At 44.6% G+C, this 19,832-nt stretch overlaps 1 protein-coding gene across 1 annotated transcript; it reads right to left on the bottom strand.

Annotated features, from left to right (window-relative positions):
- Positions 1 to 7,083: 7,083 nt before the first annotated feature.
- Positions 7,084 to 18,405, bottom strand: LOC310753938 (uncharacterized protein; the record flags this gene model as incomplete). Its single annotated transcript, XM_083595279.1, has 6 exons — positions 7,084 to 8,079; positions 11,521 to 11,669; positions 12,475 to 12,574; positions 14,555 to 14,629; positions 15,782 to 15,883; positions 18,162 to 18,405. The coding sequence occupies 6 exons, from the start codon at positions 18,403 to 18,405 to the stop codon at positions 7,457 to 7,459; spliced, it is 1,293 nt and encodes a 430-aa protein (XP_083451405.1). The 3' UTR covers positions 7,084 to 7,456.
- Between the last annotated feature and the right edge of the window lie 1,427 nt (positions 18,406 to 19,832).

The raw sequence follows: 19,832 nt of genomic DNA on the forward strand, positions 1-19,832 counted from the left end.
TTACAATCCCTTTTTGGTTCAACTCTTGAACAAATTTCTGTCATCAGCAGAGTTGGCCACCTCACTCCTCACCCCAACTGTCATTTCGTGTTAAAAACATTGGTCCCATTATAGGTGGTAAGAACATAAGAAGAGCCTGCTGGATCAGGCCAATGGCTCATCTAGTCTCACATCTTCTTATCTTAGTAGCCAACCAGATGCTTCTTTTGGGAAACCTGTAGTAGGACCAGAGCACCAGAGCCCTCTCCTCTCCTGTAATTTCCAGTAACTGGGATTCAGAAGCATCACTGCTTCTGACTGTGGAGACAGAGCATGGCCAATGTGACTATTAGCCATTGATAGTTATCATTCTTGGGAGATTCCAGATTACACTGCCTGTTGGGTAAACTGTCCATTTATTCCCACTCTCTGCTTCCTAGTCTCTAACCAGATACCAGCTGATGACCTGTCCTCCTCTCTCATGCCTGTCAAGCTCTCATGTCTATGGTGAGGGACTTTGTCAAAAGCTTTTTGAAAGTCTTAAGTAGCTGCATGAGGTTTATTCGAGTGTGGCATTCCCATGCTCATACTCATCCACACAACCCTTAATTCTGCTAGATCAGGGGACATGAGACCTCGTCATCTAATATTATGCAGACTTCTGCCTAATTTTCAAAGATCCCTCTGCAGGAAATAAGTTTAAGCCTCTGGAAACAAAAAAGTCTGCTGGATGGGGAGGGGAGAGAGAGAGAGAGAGAGAGAGAGAGAGAGAGAGAAGGATCCCACCCACTTTTTTGTCTTCCCATACCCATGTTGGCTTCTGACCAACTTTGCATCTATCTACTTTTTGCTGTTGCTCAGCTCCCAAACCTGAATCTTTGGGAGCTGTTAATGCAAATGTTGTTGCTGATATGCTAGGAGTTCTTCCTTTTCTTTCCAACCCAATCCTTAGAGGATTATGGTCATTAGGGAGTAATCTTTGGATGCTCCTTAATATGTTTCCATTGAAGGATGGCTTCTCTCTCTCTCATCACAAAAGAGAGAAAATGAGGTGTGAACAAGGACCCTTTTAGCTGCTTTTCCCATCCTCTCCTGCATCTGAAAAGTCACAGCTGGAACCAGGAAAGCCAGGCATTACATTTCCATAACCACCAGTGGTCCAAAGTTAATGATTTAGACTTATTATATGCAACAGAGTTTCCCCCTTTCTACTGTTGTTTTGCCATGGGAACACCTGTGTTCACTGGGAGTGTAGTGGTATAACATCTGTTTTGCATGCAGAAGGTCCCAGGTTCAATCCCCAGCAGCTCCAGATAGGGCTGAGGAAGAACCCTGCCTGAAACCCTGGATAGCTGCTGCCTGTCAGTGTAGGCAACACTGAGCTAGATGGAACAATTTTCTGACTTGACATAAGGCAGCCTCCTATGCTCTTAAGTTGCAGTGGTGGATTCTAAGATTCATCGAATCATAGAGTTGAAAGGGACCCCAAGGGTGATCTAGTACAGGAATCTCAACATGTGGTTCCCCCACCCAATTTGAAACCATACTGGACCCTGATCCAAATAGAGATATACCACTTTTCTGGAAATGCCCCCCAGTGACCTTTGTATTCTGCATCCCATTTTACTTTTGCTCACCCTTCAAGGAAGTCAGGTTGGCATAGATGTTCCACCTCCTATGCCTTGTGATCTAGGAGGTGCTTCTAGATGACATCTTTGTTGATCATTCATTCTGATTTGTTTGCAGGAAGGTTTAATAAACTTGTTAAAGCAAGTGTTGCCTCACACTTTCCGCTCTTTCCAGCACACTAACCTATTGCTCACCTTACAAAAGTCCATTTCAGGGTGGGTGGGAGCGAATATGTTGCATGAGACCTCTCAAGTATAATTGTGTCACCTGAATTTACCAGTATGTGATTGAATCCTGCCTCAGATGTCTGGAAACACCTGAAAAGCAATGGATCCAAGTTCACCCAGGGAAATTTGGACCTGGGCCTCCGAAGCTCTAGCCTAACACTCTAATCACAATACAACCCTGCTTCTCTTAATCCCTTCACTGCTGAATCTATGAGTCTTGAAACACCCAAACAGTTTTGCAAGACTCAGATGTGGATGTTGACATTCACTAAATTGAGAAATAGCTAAGCATGGCTGTCATAGATGTTCCACTAGCAGACTGAATCTACTGGGGTACATAGGAATTTCTGCTGAGTTCGCAAGTGGTTGTGCATTAATTATTGGTAGTGTGGGAATAAACCAGTAAACCGGTGATGTTCTACGCCACCTGGTGCAAACTTCAATGAGTGCCCAGAGTCAGTTCCAACTTGTGGGTTTCCCATAGGCATCCGGTTAGCTACTGTGAGAACAGGATGCTGGACTAGATGGGCTACTGGACTGATCTCACAGGCTCTTATGTTTTTTTGTGTCCACAGCCACCTTCCACCTTAATTTGCTCAGAGGTCTGCATTTGCATCTATGCATATAAATTAACCTATGCAAACTTTATGCAGATTTATGCCACAGGGCTGGTTTTTATCTACCTTGTAAACTGCTGGACTCTCCTTCATAGGAGGTTTTTGGACAGATGTTTGGTGGCCATCTGTCAGGGATTATTTAGCACTGATTCCTGCATTCCAGAGGGTTGGACAAGATGGTGCCTTCTTACTTTACAAATCTATATGACCTAGCAATACCACACTAGATGGGTGGTAAATTATTTGAAACCGGCAGAAGACCCATTGCAGTTTCATATCTTAACATGTCCACTGTTCCAACTGGAATAGCTTACCTTCTTTCTTTTCCTTTTCTTTTTTGCACCTTGGATATTGATGCAGGAACCAGATTACTTGGCAAGACTTCTGAAGCAGGTGTTTGGCATTCAGTTATCTTAAAGACTCTCTTGAAGAATGATGGCTGCATGATATGCGTTTATCTTTAATCTCGCAGAGTTTGCAGAGGATGTTTTTTTCCTCCCTCCCTCCTGACAAATTGCACTACAGTTTATGGAAATGTAACATTTTCTGTGAATGGCTCCGAGTGGCTGTGATGCATGCTGATGAGTTAGACAAAGTAGCTCGCTACATACGAGCAACTGTCGCAGCCCTTTCCATTAGCAAATTAAAATCTGTTCAAATTTATTTACTAATATATTAGGAAGAATCTCTGGGCTGACCCACCGACCTGCATTATGGAGGAAACAACAGTGGTTGCGAAAATAATTATTACAAAGTTCGGTGCCTCCTGTTTGTTTCCTATTTTAATCATAACTTGAGGTCAGCAGCATGGCAGGTTTACCATCTGCATTCTGTGCTCAGGCTACATTTACTTAAAAATTATCAATTACATTTCCCAGTAGCTTCTTCCACCGAACACCACTGAATCAGGGAAGCATAGCTTTGTTAAAAAAAAATCTCCTTCTCTGCAAAACACAGCTGCCTGAAATATTTTTCCATGGATTTATGGGGACATTTGTGACATCATGCCTTTTTCAACTGAAACTGGTGCCAGTGTGATACATTCTACGTAAGGGCCACAGATTCCAACATGGTGTTAAGGATGCTAAAGCCCCTTGGTGTCAACGAGCTGCACATTTCATTGGGCTTTAGCAGCTGTGTAGATCTGGGGCAGGGCTTTGGCTGGGTGGCAGAGCATCTGCTCTGCATGCAAGAAGGTTCAAGGTTCAGTTCCCAATGGCAACACCAGGTAGTTTGGGGAACGTCCACTGTCTGAATACCTGGAGGGCCACATAGCCAGTATGAGCTAGACTCCAGTGGTATAAGGCATTTTCCTGCATCTCTGGCTAAACCCACACCTCTAAAGCTGCAGCTATCACATTCACTAGAAGCTTCCTTATTCCAAGTTGGACCACTATGCCAAGAGCCTGTCCTTTGCCTGCACAAGACCATTAAGTTCCAACTGCACTGTTCCCACTGGTCCATCGCACTTTGTATAGTTTACAGAGCTAGCCAACATGGCATCTCACAGTTGACATTGAACTACAAATCCTATCACCCCTGACTTTTGGCTATTCTAGCTAGGGCCAATGGGAGTTGTGGTTTAACAACCTCTGGAGGGTTAACTTGTTGGGTGCCTCTTGTGAACACTGACTGGTAGCAGCTGTCTTGGGTTTAGAAAGTCAGGAATCTTCCTCAACTCAACCTGGAGATGGCAGGGATTGAACCTGGGATTAGTCAAATTAATGCAGGATATCTGTGACAATTAGCTATTATGGCTATATCCTCCCTCCACTGTCAGGAGCCAGCATGCCTCTAAACACCAGTCACTGGGAATCACAAGTGGGGAGACTGCTGTTGCACTCAGGTCCTGTGTGTGGGTTTCTCATAGGCCTTTCCAGTTGTCCACTGTGAGAAAAGGATGCTGGGCTAGATAGATGAGCCATTGACCTAATCTTCTTATGTTCTTAGGACTCTCATTAAAATAGAGGTCTGTTACTTGTAAATTAGGACACCTGGCTACCCAACTGCTAGATCACAATATGGTTTTGTGTGTGTGTGGGGGGGGGGGAGGCAGCTATCTCTGGGCTTCAGGGGGAGCCCCAAAGCAGCTATGGAGAGACAATTGCAATGGAAGATGTTGTATTTCACCCACCCACCCACACTATATATATATATATAAAACGCAAGCGACTTCTCCCCCCAGTTGAACACATTAAGTGATTCTGTCCAATATAGTTTCAAAGAAATCTAAACCGTTTCAACAGTGTTTTAACAAATGTTTTCCAAAATATTCCAAACAAGGCTTCGGCACTGCAGGTTTCTGTTTAATACTACTACTACAAATAATGATGATTGGGGTGGGGGGTGGGGAGAGCTGGGTGTAAGAGAGAATATTCAGACCATGGAATTTATTTGTTTTTAAGACTGAAAAACCTTGATATGAGGTTTGGGATGTGTTGTTGGTTCCCCCTAATGGCAAAGCCCAGGTATGACTTAGGAAATAAAATTTAGGACAGGTTTGAGATAGTTTTTAAAGAAAAAAAAATTGCTGCTACCTCTTTAAATGTAATGTGGTGAGCGGGTGAGGGGGAATTCACACCTTGTCATCAGCAGCTGCAAATTCCTTCAGAGGATGATCTCAGTAGTTGTAAGGAGACCCAACATTCCTCTTGTAGAGCTACAATTCCCAGAGTCCCTGGGGAAGAGGGACTGATTATTTAATCCACTCTTGAGAACTGCAGCTCTTTGGGGAAAAAGGGATCTCCTAGCAACTTTAATCAGCCTTAACAAATTACATTTCCTAGGATTTTTTGGTTTAAATTGGTATCAGAGTTCTTTAAATGTATGGTGTGAATGTGGCTTAATTCTTTGTCACCATTTCCCTTCCCGCTGAGTTCTACTTCAAGTGGAATCCTGAGACTAAGAAGGAGGGAAGCAGACAGCTAGGGCCACCTCCTGGTCTTGTTGCTAGCAGGGAGGCAGCAATATGCTGAGATGCAGACTAAGATTAGTGGGGAAGGGCCCCATTCATTCTAATGGACCAGCCTCCATTGCTCCTCCATTCCTATTGCTTCCTATAGTGACCATTGGGATGCTTCCAATAAGCCCATCTTGAAGGCACAAAGGCAACCACTTTTCTCTGCTGTGTACTGCGTCTGGGAGACCGGCTTTGTAAAATAGCCCACACCAGTTACTAGCTTGCACAATTACTTATGAGCTTCCTAGCAGGCTAGTAGCATGGAAATGCAGACTACTAGTAAAAATAACATTAGTCACCACCACCAGCAGCAGCAGCAGTAGCAGCAGCAGCAGCTTCTGCCAGGTGGATGCTACAGCACTTTTTTCTTAGGTAAAGATAAAGGGTAAAGGGAACACTGACCATTAGGTCCAGTCACGGACAACTCTTGGGTTGCGGTGCTCATCTCACTTTATTGGCCGAGGGAGCCGGCGTACAGCTTCCGGGACATGTGGCCAGCATGACTAAGCCACTTCTAGCAAACCAGGCAGGGCAGCGCACGGAAACGCCGTTTACCTTCCCACTGGAGCGGTACCTATTTATCCACTTGCACTTTGACGGGCTTTCGAACTGCTAGGTTGGCAGGAGTAGGGACTGAGCAATGGGAGCTCACCCCGTCGTGGGGATTCGAACTGCCAGCCTTCCAGTAGGCAAGCCCTAGGCTCTGTGGTTTAACCCACAGCGCCTCCCGCATCCCACTTTTTTTCTTAAGCTTGCTCAATTTCTCAGTAGCTAGGCACTCCAGCTCATGGGCCAGTCATTGCTCAACTAGGGGGTCAGAATTTGCCCTTGAGGCCATTTTGCCAAAATGATGCCCACCAGCTGTTGTCACTGGGTAACTGGAATACCTGCATTTGACACACATTTTATGGGATGTTACTGACTGATATTCTGGACTGCATCCAACAAAGTTTTACTCAGAGTAAATAAAATAATGGACTTGTTAGCCATGTCCATTAATTTCAATGGGTTTACTCTGAGTAGGTCTAGCATGGGATGCCACCCTATATATTTAGAATAAAGAACTAATAAAGTTGGAAGGGACAGTGCCAAGCCTTTAAACCCATGGTTCCCAAGGTGGGGCATGAGCCCCATAGGGGGGCAATTTGATTTTTAAAAGGGGGGCAATTTGAGAATGAGTTATTAACAGTGAATGGCCTTTTGGGCTTCCTCCATGCAAATAGGAATTCACTTTTTGAATACAGCAGTACCTCACGTTACATACGCTTCAGGTTACAGACTCCGCTAACCCAGAAATAGTGCTTCAGGTTAAGAACTTTGCTTCAGGATGAGAACAGAAATCGTGCTCCGGCAGCGCAGCGGCAGGAGGAGGCCCCATTAGCTAAAGTGGTGCTTCAGGTTAAGAACAGTTTCAGGTTAACAACGGACCTCCGGAATGAATTAAGCACTTAACCAGAGGTACCACTGTAATAAGAATTATATGTCACAGGGGGTGGAGATGGGCATCAGGATTTTAGAGATGCTTATGTGGGGCATGGGCAAAGAAAGGTTGGGAACCATTGCTTTAAACAATGGTTAAGTCTCCTGAAAGACTGCTTTTCCATTTTTGGGAAAAGAGGCTCCCACTCATTACTGCAGGGAAAGCATACTCCTTGGACACTTTTTTCAGATGTGAATTTCAATCTTTTGTATTTCATCTGTAGGTGACAGTACAAGGTTCTCTGCCATGAGAAGAAGAAGTGCTCAGAGAGGAAGTCCCTCCATTGTCATCAAGACCAGACTAATAATACAGGCAGGGTAGCCAATGTGGTGTCCCTCCAGATGTTGTTGGACTCTAGCTCCCATCATCCCCAGCTGTCTTGGCCAATGGTGCCAGGGATAATGGGAGCTGTAGTCCAGCAGCATCTGAAGGGCACTACTTTGGCTACCCCTGATGTGAGGCCACCTGTGCCCCTGCCCTCTTCACTTTCCTTTTGGGATGATGCTGTACTCCGCCTGCTTTTGACCAATCCCCACTGACCACCTGGTTCCAGTCTTTGTGCTTGCTAGTCAGAGTCTTCAGAATCCTCTTCACTTTTCCTATGTTTCACTTTTTTGTGTGAGCTTTTTTTACTTTTCGTTTCACCTTCCTTCTTCTTTTTAGAGCTCTTCTCATTCTTACTTTTTTCCTCTTTCTTATTCTTTACCTTTGATGCCACTGCCTTCTTGACCTTCCCAATGTGTTTCTGAACATTCTTGGATTTTGCGGCCTTCTTAATCTTCCCAATGTGCTTCTGAACAGTCTTGGAGTTCGCTGCCTTCTTAATCTTACGAACATGCTTCTGAACAGCCTTCGATTTTGCGGCCTTCTTAATCTTACCAATGTGCTTCTTAACAGCCTTGGAGTTTGCGGCCTTCTTAATCTTACTAACATGCTTCTGAACAGCCTTCGATTTTGCGGCCTTCTTGATCTTACCAATATGCTTCTGAACAGCTTTCGATTTTGCAACCTTCTTAATTTTACCAATGTGCTTTTGCACAGCTTCTGATTTTGCAACCTTCTTAATTTTACCTAGTTTCTTCTTTATTGCATGCCTTTTCCCTTTCTTCTTTTTCTTTGCTTTTCCTTCTGGGACAGAATATCCTCCTTCCTCCTCCTCCTCTTCCATTATTTTCTTTTTCCTTGTTTCTATAATAATAATAATAATAATAATAATAAGAAGAAGAAGAAGAAGAAGACGACACACACAAAAAAAACCCATAACTTGTACCCTACCCATCTGACTGGGTTGCCCCAGCATCTGTGTGGCTTCCAGCAAAACATAACAGAACACAGCAAAACATAGCAAAACATTAGAGGCTCCCCAATACACAATTGTCTTCTAGATCTTTTCCCAACAATTCATACTTCTTAGCTCGTACAGTGGTACCTCAGGTCACAGACGCTTCAGGTTACAGACGCTTCAAGTTACAGACTCCGCTAACCCAGAAATAGTACCTCGGGTTAAGAACTGTGCTTCAGGATGAGAACAGAAATTGTGCTCCAGCGGCGCGGCAGCAGCGGGAAGCCCCATTAGCTAAAGTGGTGCTTCAGGTTAAGAACAGTTTCAGGTTAAGAACGGACCTCCAGAACGAATTAAGTTCTTAACCCGAGGTACCACTGTATAGTCAATTCATACTCCTCAGCTACAATATAATAGAACTATCTTAGAAAGATAAAACCAGACTAGCTGCCAGTTTCACATCTAAGCCCAGTTATGATAGCTTTCGCCAAATTGTGTTATTTCCACTTAATTCCAAGAATAAGTTGGGGGATTTTTCGTGAGGAGGGGGCAGGCTTCTTGGGCTTCATCAACTATTTGATTGTGCCAACTCCAGCACTCAGCAGGATGTCTGACGTATGCCCCATCTGCAATATACCGTATTTTTCACCCTATAGGACACACTTTTCCCCCTCCAAAAATGAAGGGGAAATGTGTGTGCGTCCTATGGGGTGAATGCAGGCTTTTGCTGAAGCCTGGAGAGCGAGAGGGGTTGGTGTGCACTGACCCCTCTCGCTCTCCAGGCTTCAGGAAGCTGTCCGCAAGCCTTGGAAGCCCGGCGTGACTTCCCGCCGGTCTCCCAAGGCTTGTGGACAGCAGCCTGCAGCCCGAAACCCGGGGAGCACAGCGGAGCATGCCCCGGGCTTTGGGCGGATATCCGCAAGCCTGGGGAGACCGGCGGGATAGCAGCCTGTTCTGGGGGCTGGGGTCGGGGGAAGCTGGGCTCCCAAGGCTTGCGGATAGCAGCCTGTTCTGGGGGCTGGGGTCGGGGGAAGCCGGGCTCCCAAGGCTTGCGGATAGCAGCCTGTTCTGGGGGCTGGGGTCAGGGGAAGCCGGGCTCCCAAGGCTTGCGGATAGCAGCCTGTTCTGGGGGCTGGGGTCAGGGGAAGCCGGGCTCCCAAGGCTTGCGGATAGCAGCCTGTTCTGGGGGCTGGGGTCAGGGGAAGCCGGGCTCCCAAGGCTTGCGGATAGCAGCCTGTTCTGGGGGCTGGGGTCGGGGGAAGCTGGGCTCCCAAGGCTTGCGGATAGCAGCCTGTTCTGGGGGCTGGGGTCAGGGGAAGCCGGGCTCCCAAGGCTTGCGGATAGCAGCCTGTTCTGGGGGCTGGGGTCGGGGGAAGCTGGGCTCCCAAGGCTTGCGGATAGCAGCCTGTTCTGGGGGCTGGGGTCGGGGGAAGCCGGGCTCCCAAGGCTTGCGGATAGCAGCCTGTTCTGGGGGCTGGGGTCAGGGGAAGCCGGGCTCCCAAGGCTTGCGGATAGCAGCCTGTTCTGGGGGCTGGGGTCAGGGGAAGCCGGGCTCCCAAGGCTTGCGGATAGCAGCCTGTTCTGGGGGCTGGGGTCAGGGGAAGCCGGGCTCCCAAGGCTTGCGGATAGCAGCCTGTTCTGGGGGCTGGGGTCAGGGGAAGCCGGGCTCCCAAGGCTTGCGGATAGCAGCCTGTTCTGGGGGCTGGGGTCGGGGGAAGCTCGGGCTTCCCCCGCCCCAGCCCCGCGCCTGGGGGGGAAATAATTTTTTTTTGTTTATTCCTCCCCCCCCAAAACTAGGTGCTGCCTATGGGCTGGTGCGCCCTATAGGGCGAAAAATACGGTATATACAAAACAGTGCCATTCTAGTTTCAACATTCATAGCTTCCCCCCAAAGAATCCTGGGGATTGTAATTTGTTAAGGGGACTGAGAGTTGTTAAGAGAATCTTACTCCCTCTACAGAGCTACACTTTCCTGAGTGGTTTTGTGAGACAATCAGCCTCATATAACCAACATGCTTAAATCTAATTAATGCATGAAGTTATGTAAGCTGTCCTGCCAGGCTTAGCTCACCTTGGAAGGGACTAGGTAATCAATCCTTTGCTCCCCTCTTAATCTTCCTGGCTATTTCCTAGTTCTTCTTCTTTGATATTTTTATTTGTTTTATTTATTTTTATTTGTTTTACACACAACAACAACAACAACAACAGATTAAATTCTGATGCTTGATAGTGGTCTAGCACCCACAAACTCATAACACTATATTTCCATGATTTCCATTGCTGTAGTTTTGGTGAAATAATAATAATAATAATAATAATAATAATAATAATAATAATAATTATTATTATTATTATTATTATTATTATTATTATTATTATTTTCTTGCTGCAGTAGGTCAGCTGGGCAAACATGCACTCATATTCCAAGCTGCAGCAGTAACCTGCAGAGTTCAATGTTGTTGCTGACATCCATCTGTCTCAGGAGACAGTAGAAGAGTGCTCCACTGTGATTTTCATACTGAGAGTTAAAGTTGAGTGTAAAGTAGCCGGTTTTCATTTGAGTTTATTTCCTTAAAAGCGTATAAGAATTATTTAGGAAATACTAGGAGGAATTATGACTAGAAGAATTGAGTAATTTTTTTTTGTCAGAATGTAGAATTTTCATCTGCAGGCATTGTCTATCTGAGGTTGAGTTCTGACTTGGATTTATTTGGCTAAGATAATTATTAAAAGGTGACACTGCTGAGTGTAAAGCATAAACAATCATGTTTAAAGCAAGGGAGAAGACTTCTCCCAACGTTCTTAAATGTCCATAAATGATTAAAAGGAATCTCATATTGGACGTTGGTTTCCTCAGATTAGTTGGATCAAGGAAGCCTTGAAAGGGGCGTTATTAGTTTCCCTCTCATTCTCTGTATCATCTTGCTATGTTGTGGCACTCAATGCTTGTAAAAGTGTGTTAATAGTTTTGTAAATTAGTTCAAGCGGTAGATTAGGATTTCAGCAGGAAATTATGGGATACACACTGACTGGAAATGAAGCAGTGTGATCACCCCAAAACTTCTGTAGGTGGAAATGCTTTTTGTGTGCATGTTTTAAAGCACTAACATGTGGAATTGCATAGGACCACCCTGATAGCATCATGAACAGAAAGGTATTCAAAGGAACCCCAATGCACTATTATTGTTGCACAATATACCCACAATAAAATTCCTGTCTGGGGAGTCCCTTATCTCTTTTGCACCTGGCACCGGTTGGTAGGTTTCTAGTAAAAATCAAAGCAGATCTGACAATACTGAAGTCTTTCCACCTCAGGTCTACAGGTGCATCATTGACAACAGTCTTACCTGTCTTAGTTGAGCCTTCATATTCCTTTTCTTCCATTAGTTTTTTCCTGGCTGCCTCTTTTTCCTCCTGGACTTGCCTCAAAAAGAAATTTTGTGCCAGAAGGCGCTTGCCACGAGCGTTAACCCCCTTCAGTCGACCTACCAATTCACTGGAAGAGGAAGCAAGTTCATCAAAGGAAGAAGGCATCTGAAACCCCGCCTCCCAACAGCAAGTGTGCCATCACTCCTCAGAGAAAGAGATGTGAAAGCACTGTTGGCCAACACCTATTTACTACTATGGCTAATGAACATTTATCCAGCAATAATATAGGGATCTGCCTTATACCGAGTCAGACTGGTCCATCTAGCTCAGTACTGTCTACACTGATTGGCAGCAGCTCTCTAGGGTTTCAGACAGGGATAATTCCCAGTCCTACCTAGAGATTCTGGGACTGAACCTTTGAGTTGCCGCATGCAAGGGTGATGCTCAAACATCAAGTAAAAAAGAAGAAGAAGAAGAAGAAAAGGTTAAATTGTTTATGTATGCTGCTACCACAGCCAGAATCCTGTATGTGCAGAAGTGGAAAGAAGGAGAAATTCCAACAAAGGAAGAATAGATTTTAAAGTTACTGGGCTATGCAGAGATGGCAAAATTGACAGCAAAAATAAGAGACCAAAAAGATGAGAATTTTGTCAAAGCGTGGGTATTTTTTTTGAACTATTTAGGGAAAAATTATAGTCAAATGAAATTGCAAGCAGGATTTGAATTATAGGCAAGGGGAGGAGAATAACTAAATGAATATTATGAAAATAAATGGTAGTTATGCAGATAAATGACTGCAACAGGAGCATCATGGACGTCAGAATGGGAAGTCAAAATGTAAGAAATTATTATATCAAAAGTGAATTGAATAACTTCAAATTTCATGTAAAAAAACTAATTAAAATTTGTTATTAAAAAATAGACATACTTACGAGAGGAGACACCACAAAGCAATTGCGATCACAAAGGCAAAACCAAAGCCTATAGAACCTTCGACAACAATCTTTGCGAAGGCGGGCCGGTTTGGAATCACTGTAAATTAAAGAAAGCACCATGAACCAGGTACCCACGACCTCTCTTACACCAGCTCTCTCCAATTTGGTGCCCTCTAGATGTTTGGGACTACAATTTCCATCAACCTCAGCCAGCAGAACCATGGTATGGAGGAGAAATTAATATCATTTCTCATTTTAAGGTGACGCTACTTACTTCACATTGTCTGAAGCAACATGGGAACCAAAACCCAGGCACCCACTTCTTCGAATTTTGCAAGGAGGTGGACCAGGCTCCGGGATTAAAAACCCATGGGGTGGACCAAGGTGAAACCTTCCAGCTCAGTCCAGTCCACTGCAGGGGCCCCCCAGCACTACAGTCTGCCTGTCATTGGCCAAATAGGGAGGGAAGCTGTGATCCACTTGCTGGCCCTGGCTGAAGCCAAATAGGGTTCACCCAAGCCCGCAAAAATCCTCTACCTCCAGTACAACTGCAATTTCCAGGGGAGGAATTGTTGCCGTCCCTGCAACGGCGCCTGACTTAGCAGTCAGAATCATTACACAACAGATAAAACTTGTACAAACGGTTTTTCAAAAATTTCTTCTCTTCTTTATGCTTCCACTACCCTCTTATTTTTATTCAACACCCCTCCAAGGCTACTACTGCCCCCTGGGTCATTCCAGTGCCCCCCAGTGGCGGTATTGCCCACTTTGGAAAGCGCTGGTTTACAGAGTTTAGATGTGTTGGTGAGTGAAGTAGCAGTTCTTGCAATGAGCTACCTGAACCAGCTGGTGGCAGAAGACTGAAAGGCAACCTATACTTCCCTCACTGATTCCTTCTCTTTAAGTAACTAATTGTTGGCAAAGCAGATCACATCTTCTCACTGTGTCCTTCCTTCTTGCTTCTCCAATTTAGTTAGTTCCCGTATAAGTTGCCATGCGCCAGTGTAATTTCTGTGCTCCATCTTGGCCAGATGTAAAGCTTTGCTTGCCATGAGCAATAAACTGATGTGTTCTTTGTCTTGCCAGGCAATTTCTTTCTTTCTTTCTTTTTTTCTGGATTAATGTGGCTCAGCCATCAGGATTTTGTTCTTGAGCGAGCCAACATTACAGGAGGATATATTTCTGATTTTTTTAAAAAAATATTTTATTAAGGGTTTTCTTGTTTTACAGTGTAAGTGTAATGCCTCGTATTTTTTTCTTCCATGTAACATTTTTACAAATCTGTTTCATTTGATGAGGCATTAGGGAGAGAAGAAAAAAGAAAGAAAAAAAGAAAGGGGGGTGGAGGGAGGGGAGATGGATGGGGGTGGGGTCGGGTAGCGGTGTTTCTATTATGCTTAATGTATGTAGAGTTTGGTGTCAGCGTGCTTGTGTTGTTCACTTGTGTTCCTTTGGTGGTGAGAGAGGTTGGGGTTGGCCTAGGGTGTGATTGTTTGTTTGTGGTTGGCTGTGGTGATCTTTGTTTTCGTGTGTGAGTGAGGTGGGTGGGTGTTTTGGATCAGGTCAGGCAATTTCTTTCTGTAATATATTTACCAAACCCTAGCAAGATGGTAGTGGGGGTGTGAGTGTGTGAACATTCAAACATGAAATTTTCACACCAGGGAGGGCTGCACCACACACCTTCTCTAAACCTTTGAATCACTCCCCGTTCTTGCTATCCAATTGTTCTTAGGAATACAACAAATGCAACTTCCAATAATGTTGCATGACAATTAGATCTCAGCATAGACATATATGCATTGGGAAATTGCATGCCCTTAAAACATTATCTCCTAATAATAATAATAATAATAATAATAATAATAATAATAATACTTTTATTTATACCCCACCCATCTGTCTGGGTTTCCCCAGCCACTCTGGGTGGCTTACAACACATAAAAAATTGTAAAACATTAGACATTGAAAATTTTCCAATACAGGGTCTCCCATCAAACCCTTCCCACACCTTGCAATGTTCCAAGAGACATACAGTACCAAATCATTCTTAAAGAGATAGTTAAATAAACACATTTACCATTGTTCCAGTTGATGGATCTTTTCAAGAGAACATGCGGTCGAGAGAGTCCAGTCTTGTGTGGGATGCTTCTGACTTCCACAAAAAGAACAGGTTGAAACAGTGCAAGACATGATCAAGAAGACAAGAAAACTATTGGACACAGGAAGATCCAAATCTGAGAAGTGCGTTAATATTAATTGAGCAACATCAAAGTGCATTAACATGCATTTTGAGAAGTTATTAGTTCAACAACAGTTAAAAGTGGCCAGTTGCTAAGGTATGGCTAATATTTTTACAATCCTTTCATGCCAGAAGACTTTTCAGTGTGCATTTCGCATGATATTGTGGGCAGTAGAAAGGCATAGGGCATTACTGATCATTTGACAAGACCTTATCAGGTGAGCCCCAAGCATTCATTTTATAAAACTCTGTATCTCGGTTTCATTTTTAAAAATCCAAGTGGTACACAATGAGAAGTAGATTTTATTTATTTGTTTATTAGATTTATATGCCGCCCTTCATCAGAAGATCTCGGGACAGTTCACAAGGTTAAAATACGAGATAAAAGAACAGATAAATAGTTAAAACAGAAACAACGAAACAAGAACCCCTCTCTCACAAACACATTTAAAAGGCTGTAGAATAATAATCAGCCAAAGGCCTGGTTGAAGAGGAATGTTTTGGCCTGGCACCTAAAGATATACAAGGAAGGCGCCAGACAAATCTCCCTAGTGGGAGTAAGGAGATCCTGCAAGTAAACTGGTCCCAAGCAGTTAAGGGCTTTATATACCTATAGCAACACCTTGAATGTGGCCAGGTAGCAGATTGGCAACCAGTACAGATGCTGCCCTCCAGTGGTCCTACCCATGTGCTATCCCAGTGACTGCCCCTGCCCGGAGGAATGTATGATTAGTGACAGAGAGTTCTGCTACTCCTTTGTTGTTGTTTAGTCATTTAGTCGTGTCCGCCTCTTCGTGACCCCATGGACCAGAGCACGCCAGGCACTCCTGTCTTCCACTGCCTCCCACAGTTTGGTCAAACTCATGCTGGTAGCTTCGAGAACACTGTCCAACCATCTCGTCCTCTGTCGTCCCCTTCTCCTCTGCTACTCTTAATCAAAGCCATTAACCACATATTGGTCTTAACCCCACCCCCCGGAAGTTTTAAACATGGAAGTTTATTTAGCCAGTCTATTGTGGACACACACACACACACACACACACACACATACACAAATCATCTCACCCATAAACTCCAGAAGTGATTCCGAAGTTGGCTGAGCTGTCCCAGCACTGGCCTCTGGAGCTGGAGGACTCTTCCCGAGCTCTTCATATGCCTTGAAAGGTGCTAAAACATTTAGAGGGGGAGTGGATGACTTCACTGGAAAGCAAGCTGTAGAACAGGGGTCAGGAACCTTTTCCTGCATGGTGGCCACAATGCCTCTTTGGTAACCTTTAAGGGGCCACATGGCACCCCCCCTCCCCCATAAAAAACCACCCTCTCCATCGTCCACTCAGGTAAGCATAGTCATGATTCAATTTTTGGCCAGGCAAAAATACTTAGAATGGTAGAGTTGGAAGGGACCCCAAGGGTCATGTAGGCGAACCTCCTGCAATGCAGGAATCTCAAGCATTCAGGACAAATGCCCCCCCCAACCTCTGCTTAAAAACCTTCAAGGGAGGAGAGCCCACCAGCTCTCAAGGGAGACAGTTCCACTGTTGAACAGCTCTTACTGAGGAGCATGTGTAGCGGGGCTGGTGTGGGGCGTAGCCTCAGGAGAGGGGGCATGGCAGGGAAGAGTCCTGAAGGCCAGGAAGAGAGACTCGGAGAGCCACATTTGGCCAAAGGTTAGAGGTTCTGGTCTAGGATGTGGAGCATAATCTAATTTTTTAGAAGCAAGCTAGGACAGAAGAACAAGTTCCCAGCTCTGCATTTACCTTATAAGGCCAATGTGAGGAGGGAAACACTTGCATGGGAAAATCTCTTGGTAGGAGGGTGCTATCAACCTTCTGAGGAAAGAAATGACCGAGAAGAGACATGATAGATTTGTGTGCCCGCTGCTGTCTCCTTGCTGCCCAGCTTATAGGCATTGGGAACAGCTGATGAAGACAGGAACACATCAAGGCTGCATCTGCAATATACAGTGGTACCTCTGGTTGCAAACGGGATCCATTCTGGAAGTCCATTCGTAACATGAGCAGAACACAACCCACGTCTGCACGTGCGCAGGTCGTTATTTGTTGCTTCTGCGCATGTGCGTGACATCATTTTGCGCGTCTGCGCATGCGCAACCGAAAAGAAGTACCTTTTCGGTACTTCTAGATTGCCGCGGGACGCAACCTGAAAACGCTCAACCTGAAGCAAATGTAACATGAGGTATGACTGTACTTTTAAAGCATCCAACTTCAAATACCCATGGCTTTACCCCAAAGAATCCTGGAAGCTGTTAAAGATGCTGAGAGTTGCCAGGAGAGCCCTACCCCTGCAGAGCTACAATCTTCAGAGTGGTTTAACAGTCAATACCTTTCCCCAGCGAACTCTGGGAATTGTAGCTCTGTGAGGGGGATAGTGGTCTCTAACAACCTCAGCACCCTTAAACTACTGTTCCCAGGATACTCTGGGTGAAGCCATGGCTGTTTAAAGTGTTGTGATACTGCTTTAAATGTACAGCTCAGATGTGGCTGTAATCTGCAAAATGGAAAGAAGCATGCTATTTCATTGTCAGAAGATCACACAGAGTACTAGATTCCATGTTACACAGATGGACAGAACATCATTAACCCTGCCTAAGGGAGATTAGCTGGGGAAAGTTTTCCTTTACACAGTGGCGTAGCGTGGGGGGTGCAGGGGGGGCCAGCCGCACCGGGCGCAACATCTGGGGTTAGGGCAAATCCATGGGTTAGGGGGCGCAAATCCACGGGTTAGGGGGCGCAAATTACTTGCCTTGCCCCGGGTGCTGACAACCCACGCTACGCCACTGCCTTTACAAACTGCTGGAAGCCACAACTGCTTAAAGTTGTTGGCATGATACTACTTTAAATGCACAGTGCAAATAGGGCTAATATCTGTCTACTCCCCAGTTGTTCCCAGTGCAGTTGGGCAGTGGGTGTGAGGACACATGGTGGGAACTTATTGTTTGTGGAAGAATAATTTAAACTTTCCCATCCCAGCATGCTCTGATGGGTGGGTGGAGAAGGCTGTGTGTTTGTGAGGGAAAGAAAGAAAGAAAGAAAGAAAGAAAGAAAGAAAGAAAGAAAGAAAGAAAGATGATGAAGGCACTTCCAGACTCTTACTATTTTTGGATGGGTTCTTTCACATACTGGTAAATTCAGATCACACAATTATAGTTGACTTGGAGGTGTTGAGCAACAAACCCACTTCCCCCAAAGATCAGATGTTTTGCTTAAGGAAAGTAATGGGAAACCATACTGGGGAGAGTAGGAAAACACTTGCTTTGAAGCAATGCCATCTGACCTCTGCTCAAGCAAATCAGGATGAATACTTAATAAGCAGGTTGCCTGGAATAGCCCTGCATGGGGACAGCTGCTTGGCCCCACTCCTGTTGGCTCAGAGGACCTAAGTGGGTTCTGCTGCCTAGTTATGGGAAAGACCAATTTCAGCTCACCTGAAAATGCATTTCTAGGACAGCATGATAACTCCACAGAAAGGATTGTGAAAAGGGATGGCACAATCTGGTTCATTGTCAAAGTGTCGCAGGTTCTTTCTGGTCTGAAGATAACGGCAAGAGGCCAAGGAATGTAGAGGTGACCAAAAGCATCTAAATGTGAAGCTATTTCCACCCCGTCATTGGAACTGCAATGCTTCCAATTGCTGCTTTGGTTTACCTTTTCGATCTTAAACATTTTCATTCCGTTACATCACAATGAACTGGACCTTTGTAAAGAATTCTAGAACTGGACCTATGGGAAATTCTGCTAGTGATATAGCAATGAAACTGCTCGCACATTTGCAAAGCTGAGCAGGGACTGGTATGGTTTCAAATTGGATGGTGGAACTGCATGTTGAAATTCCTGCATTGAGGGGGTTGGACCAGATGACCTTCAAGGTCCCTTCCAACTATACAATTCTATGATTGTAGGAACTGCCCACAGCAGAAAATATTGGTAAGTTTGAAATCTGACATCCCTAAAAGGGGAAACTCTCAAGCATTATCTATATTATGGATTCATAACTTACCTATGTTACAGACTCATGTAGACTTTAGCTACCACAATGGCCCACAAGGAATTCTGGGAATTGTAGCTTAGTGAAGTTCTGAGAGCTCTGGAGCTCTCTGTCTTGCCCACCACAGCAAGGAACAAGAAACAGTGTTTAAAGCCAATGCAATACCAGGTCTTTGTGCGTATAAAACAGTGTTGTGGCAAGATCAGCTATAAATTCAGGATTAGCAAATGCTTGAATTAGGAGTAGGGTGTTCCACAAGAGAGGAGCTTGCCCTTTTAGCTACTGGGCTGAACCCAGACAAACTCGCTAGCATCTTGGGATAGGTTTTAGTTTCCAGTTTTTCTGAATTTCTCATTTTTCCAGTGAGTTTTCTGCATTTTCACTATTTTTTATAAAATTAGTCCTCATTAAAACTAGCATTTTGGAGTACATTTCTCTCAATACACACAATTTTTGTAATGAATTCCCCCTAATAGAATTAATTTATTGTATGTAGGTTTTGCTAATGTAATCGTTTATATGCACAACTCTCCCCTAGTGTATGGATTTTTGAGAACGGTACATTGTTTGCCTGCAAAACTGTATCGCAGAATTTGAATTTTGAATGTTAGCTGCATTTCAGTGCAGATATTGTTTCGCGAAGTGCAGGTCTGTTAGGTTTGCAGTGAAATGCAAACTGATCCCAATTTCTTCACCGTCTTGCCTTCCCTTGAAATCAATACAAACAGTTACTTGCCCAAAGGAGAGCTAACCTTGGGTGGATCCAGACACAGGGAAAACCATAAATAAGTCAGAAATTAGATGTTCTAACAAAAGGGAAAAAATTCTATGGAAAACCCCATTTAAAAATTTCTTGCTCTCTGGTGACACCTGGTGTTGCATGTCTATAACACATTCAAATTGCTGTATTTTGACTAATGTAGCTGAGTCCATAGTATGGTTCCAACCCAATGTTTTAGAAGACTGTGGAGAAGGCAGAGAGGTGTGATTTGGTTAAAACTGGGGGAAGTCAAAGGAGTGGTGGTTCTGATTAATGCAGTGCAGCCAAGTTAGAGAAGTTGTCCCCAGGATACAGATCAGTGATAGAGCATCTCCTTTGCATACAGAAAGT

The sequence above is a fragment of the Podarcis filfolensis genome (assembly GCF_964270895.1).
Source record: "Podarcis filfolensis genome assembly, chromosome: Z".
NCBI lineage: Eukaryota > Metazoa > Chordata > Lepidosauria > Squamata > Lacertidae > Podarcis > Podarcis filfolensis.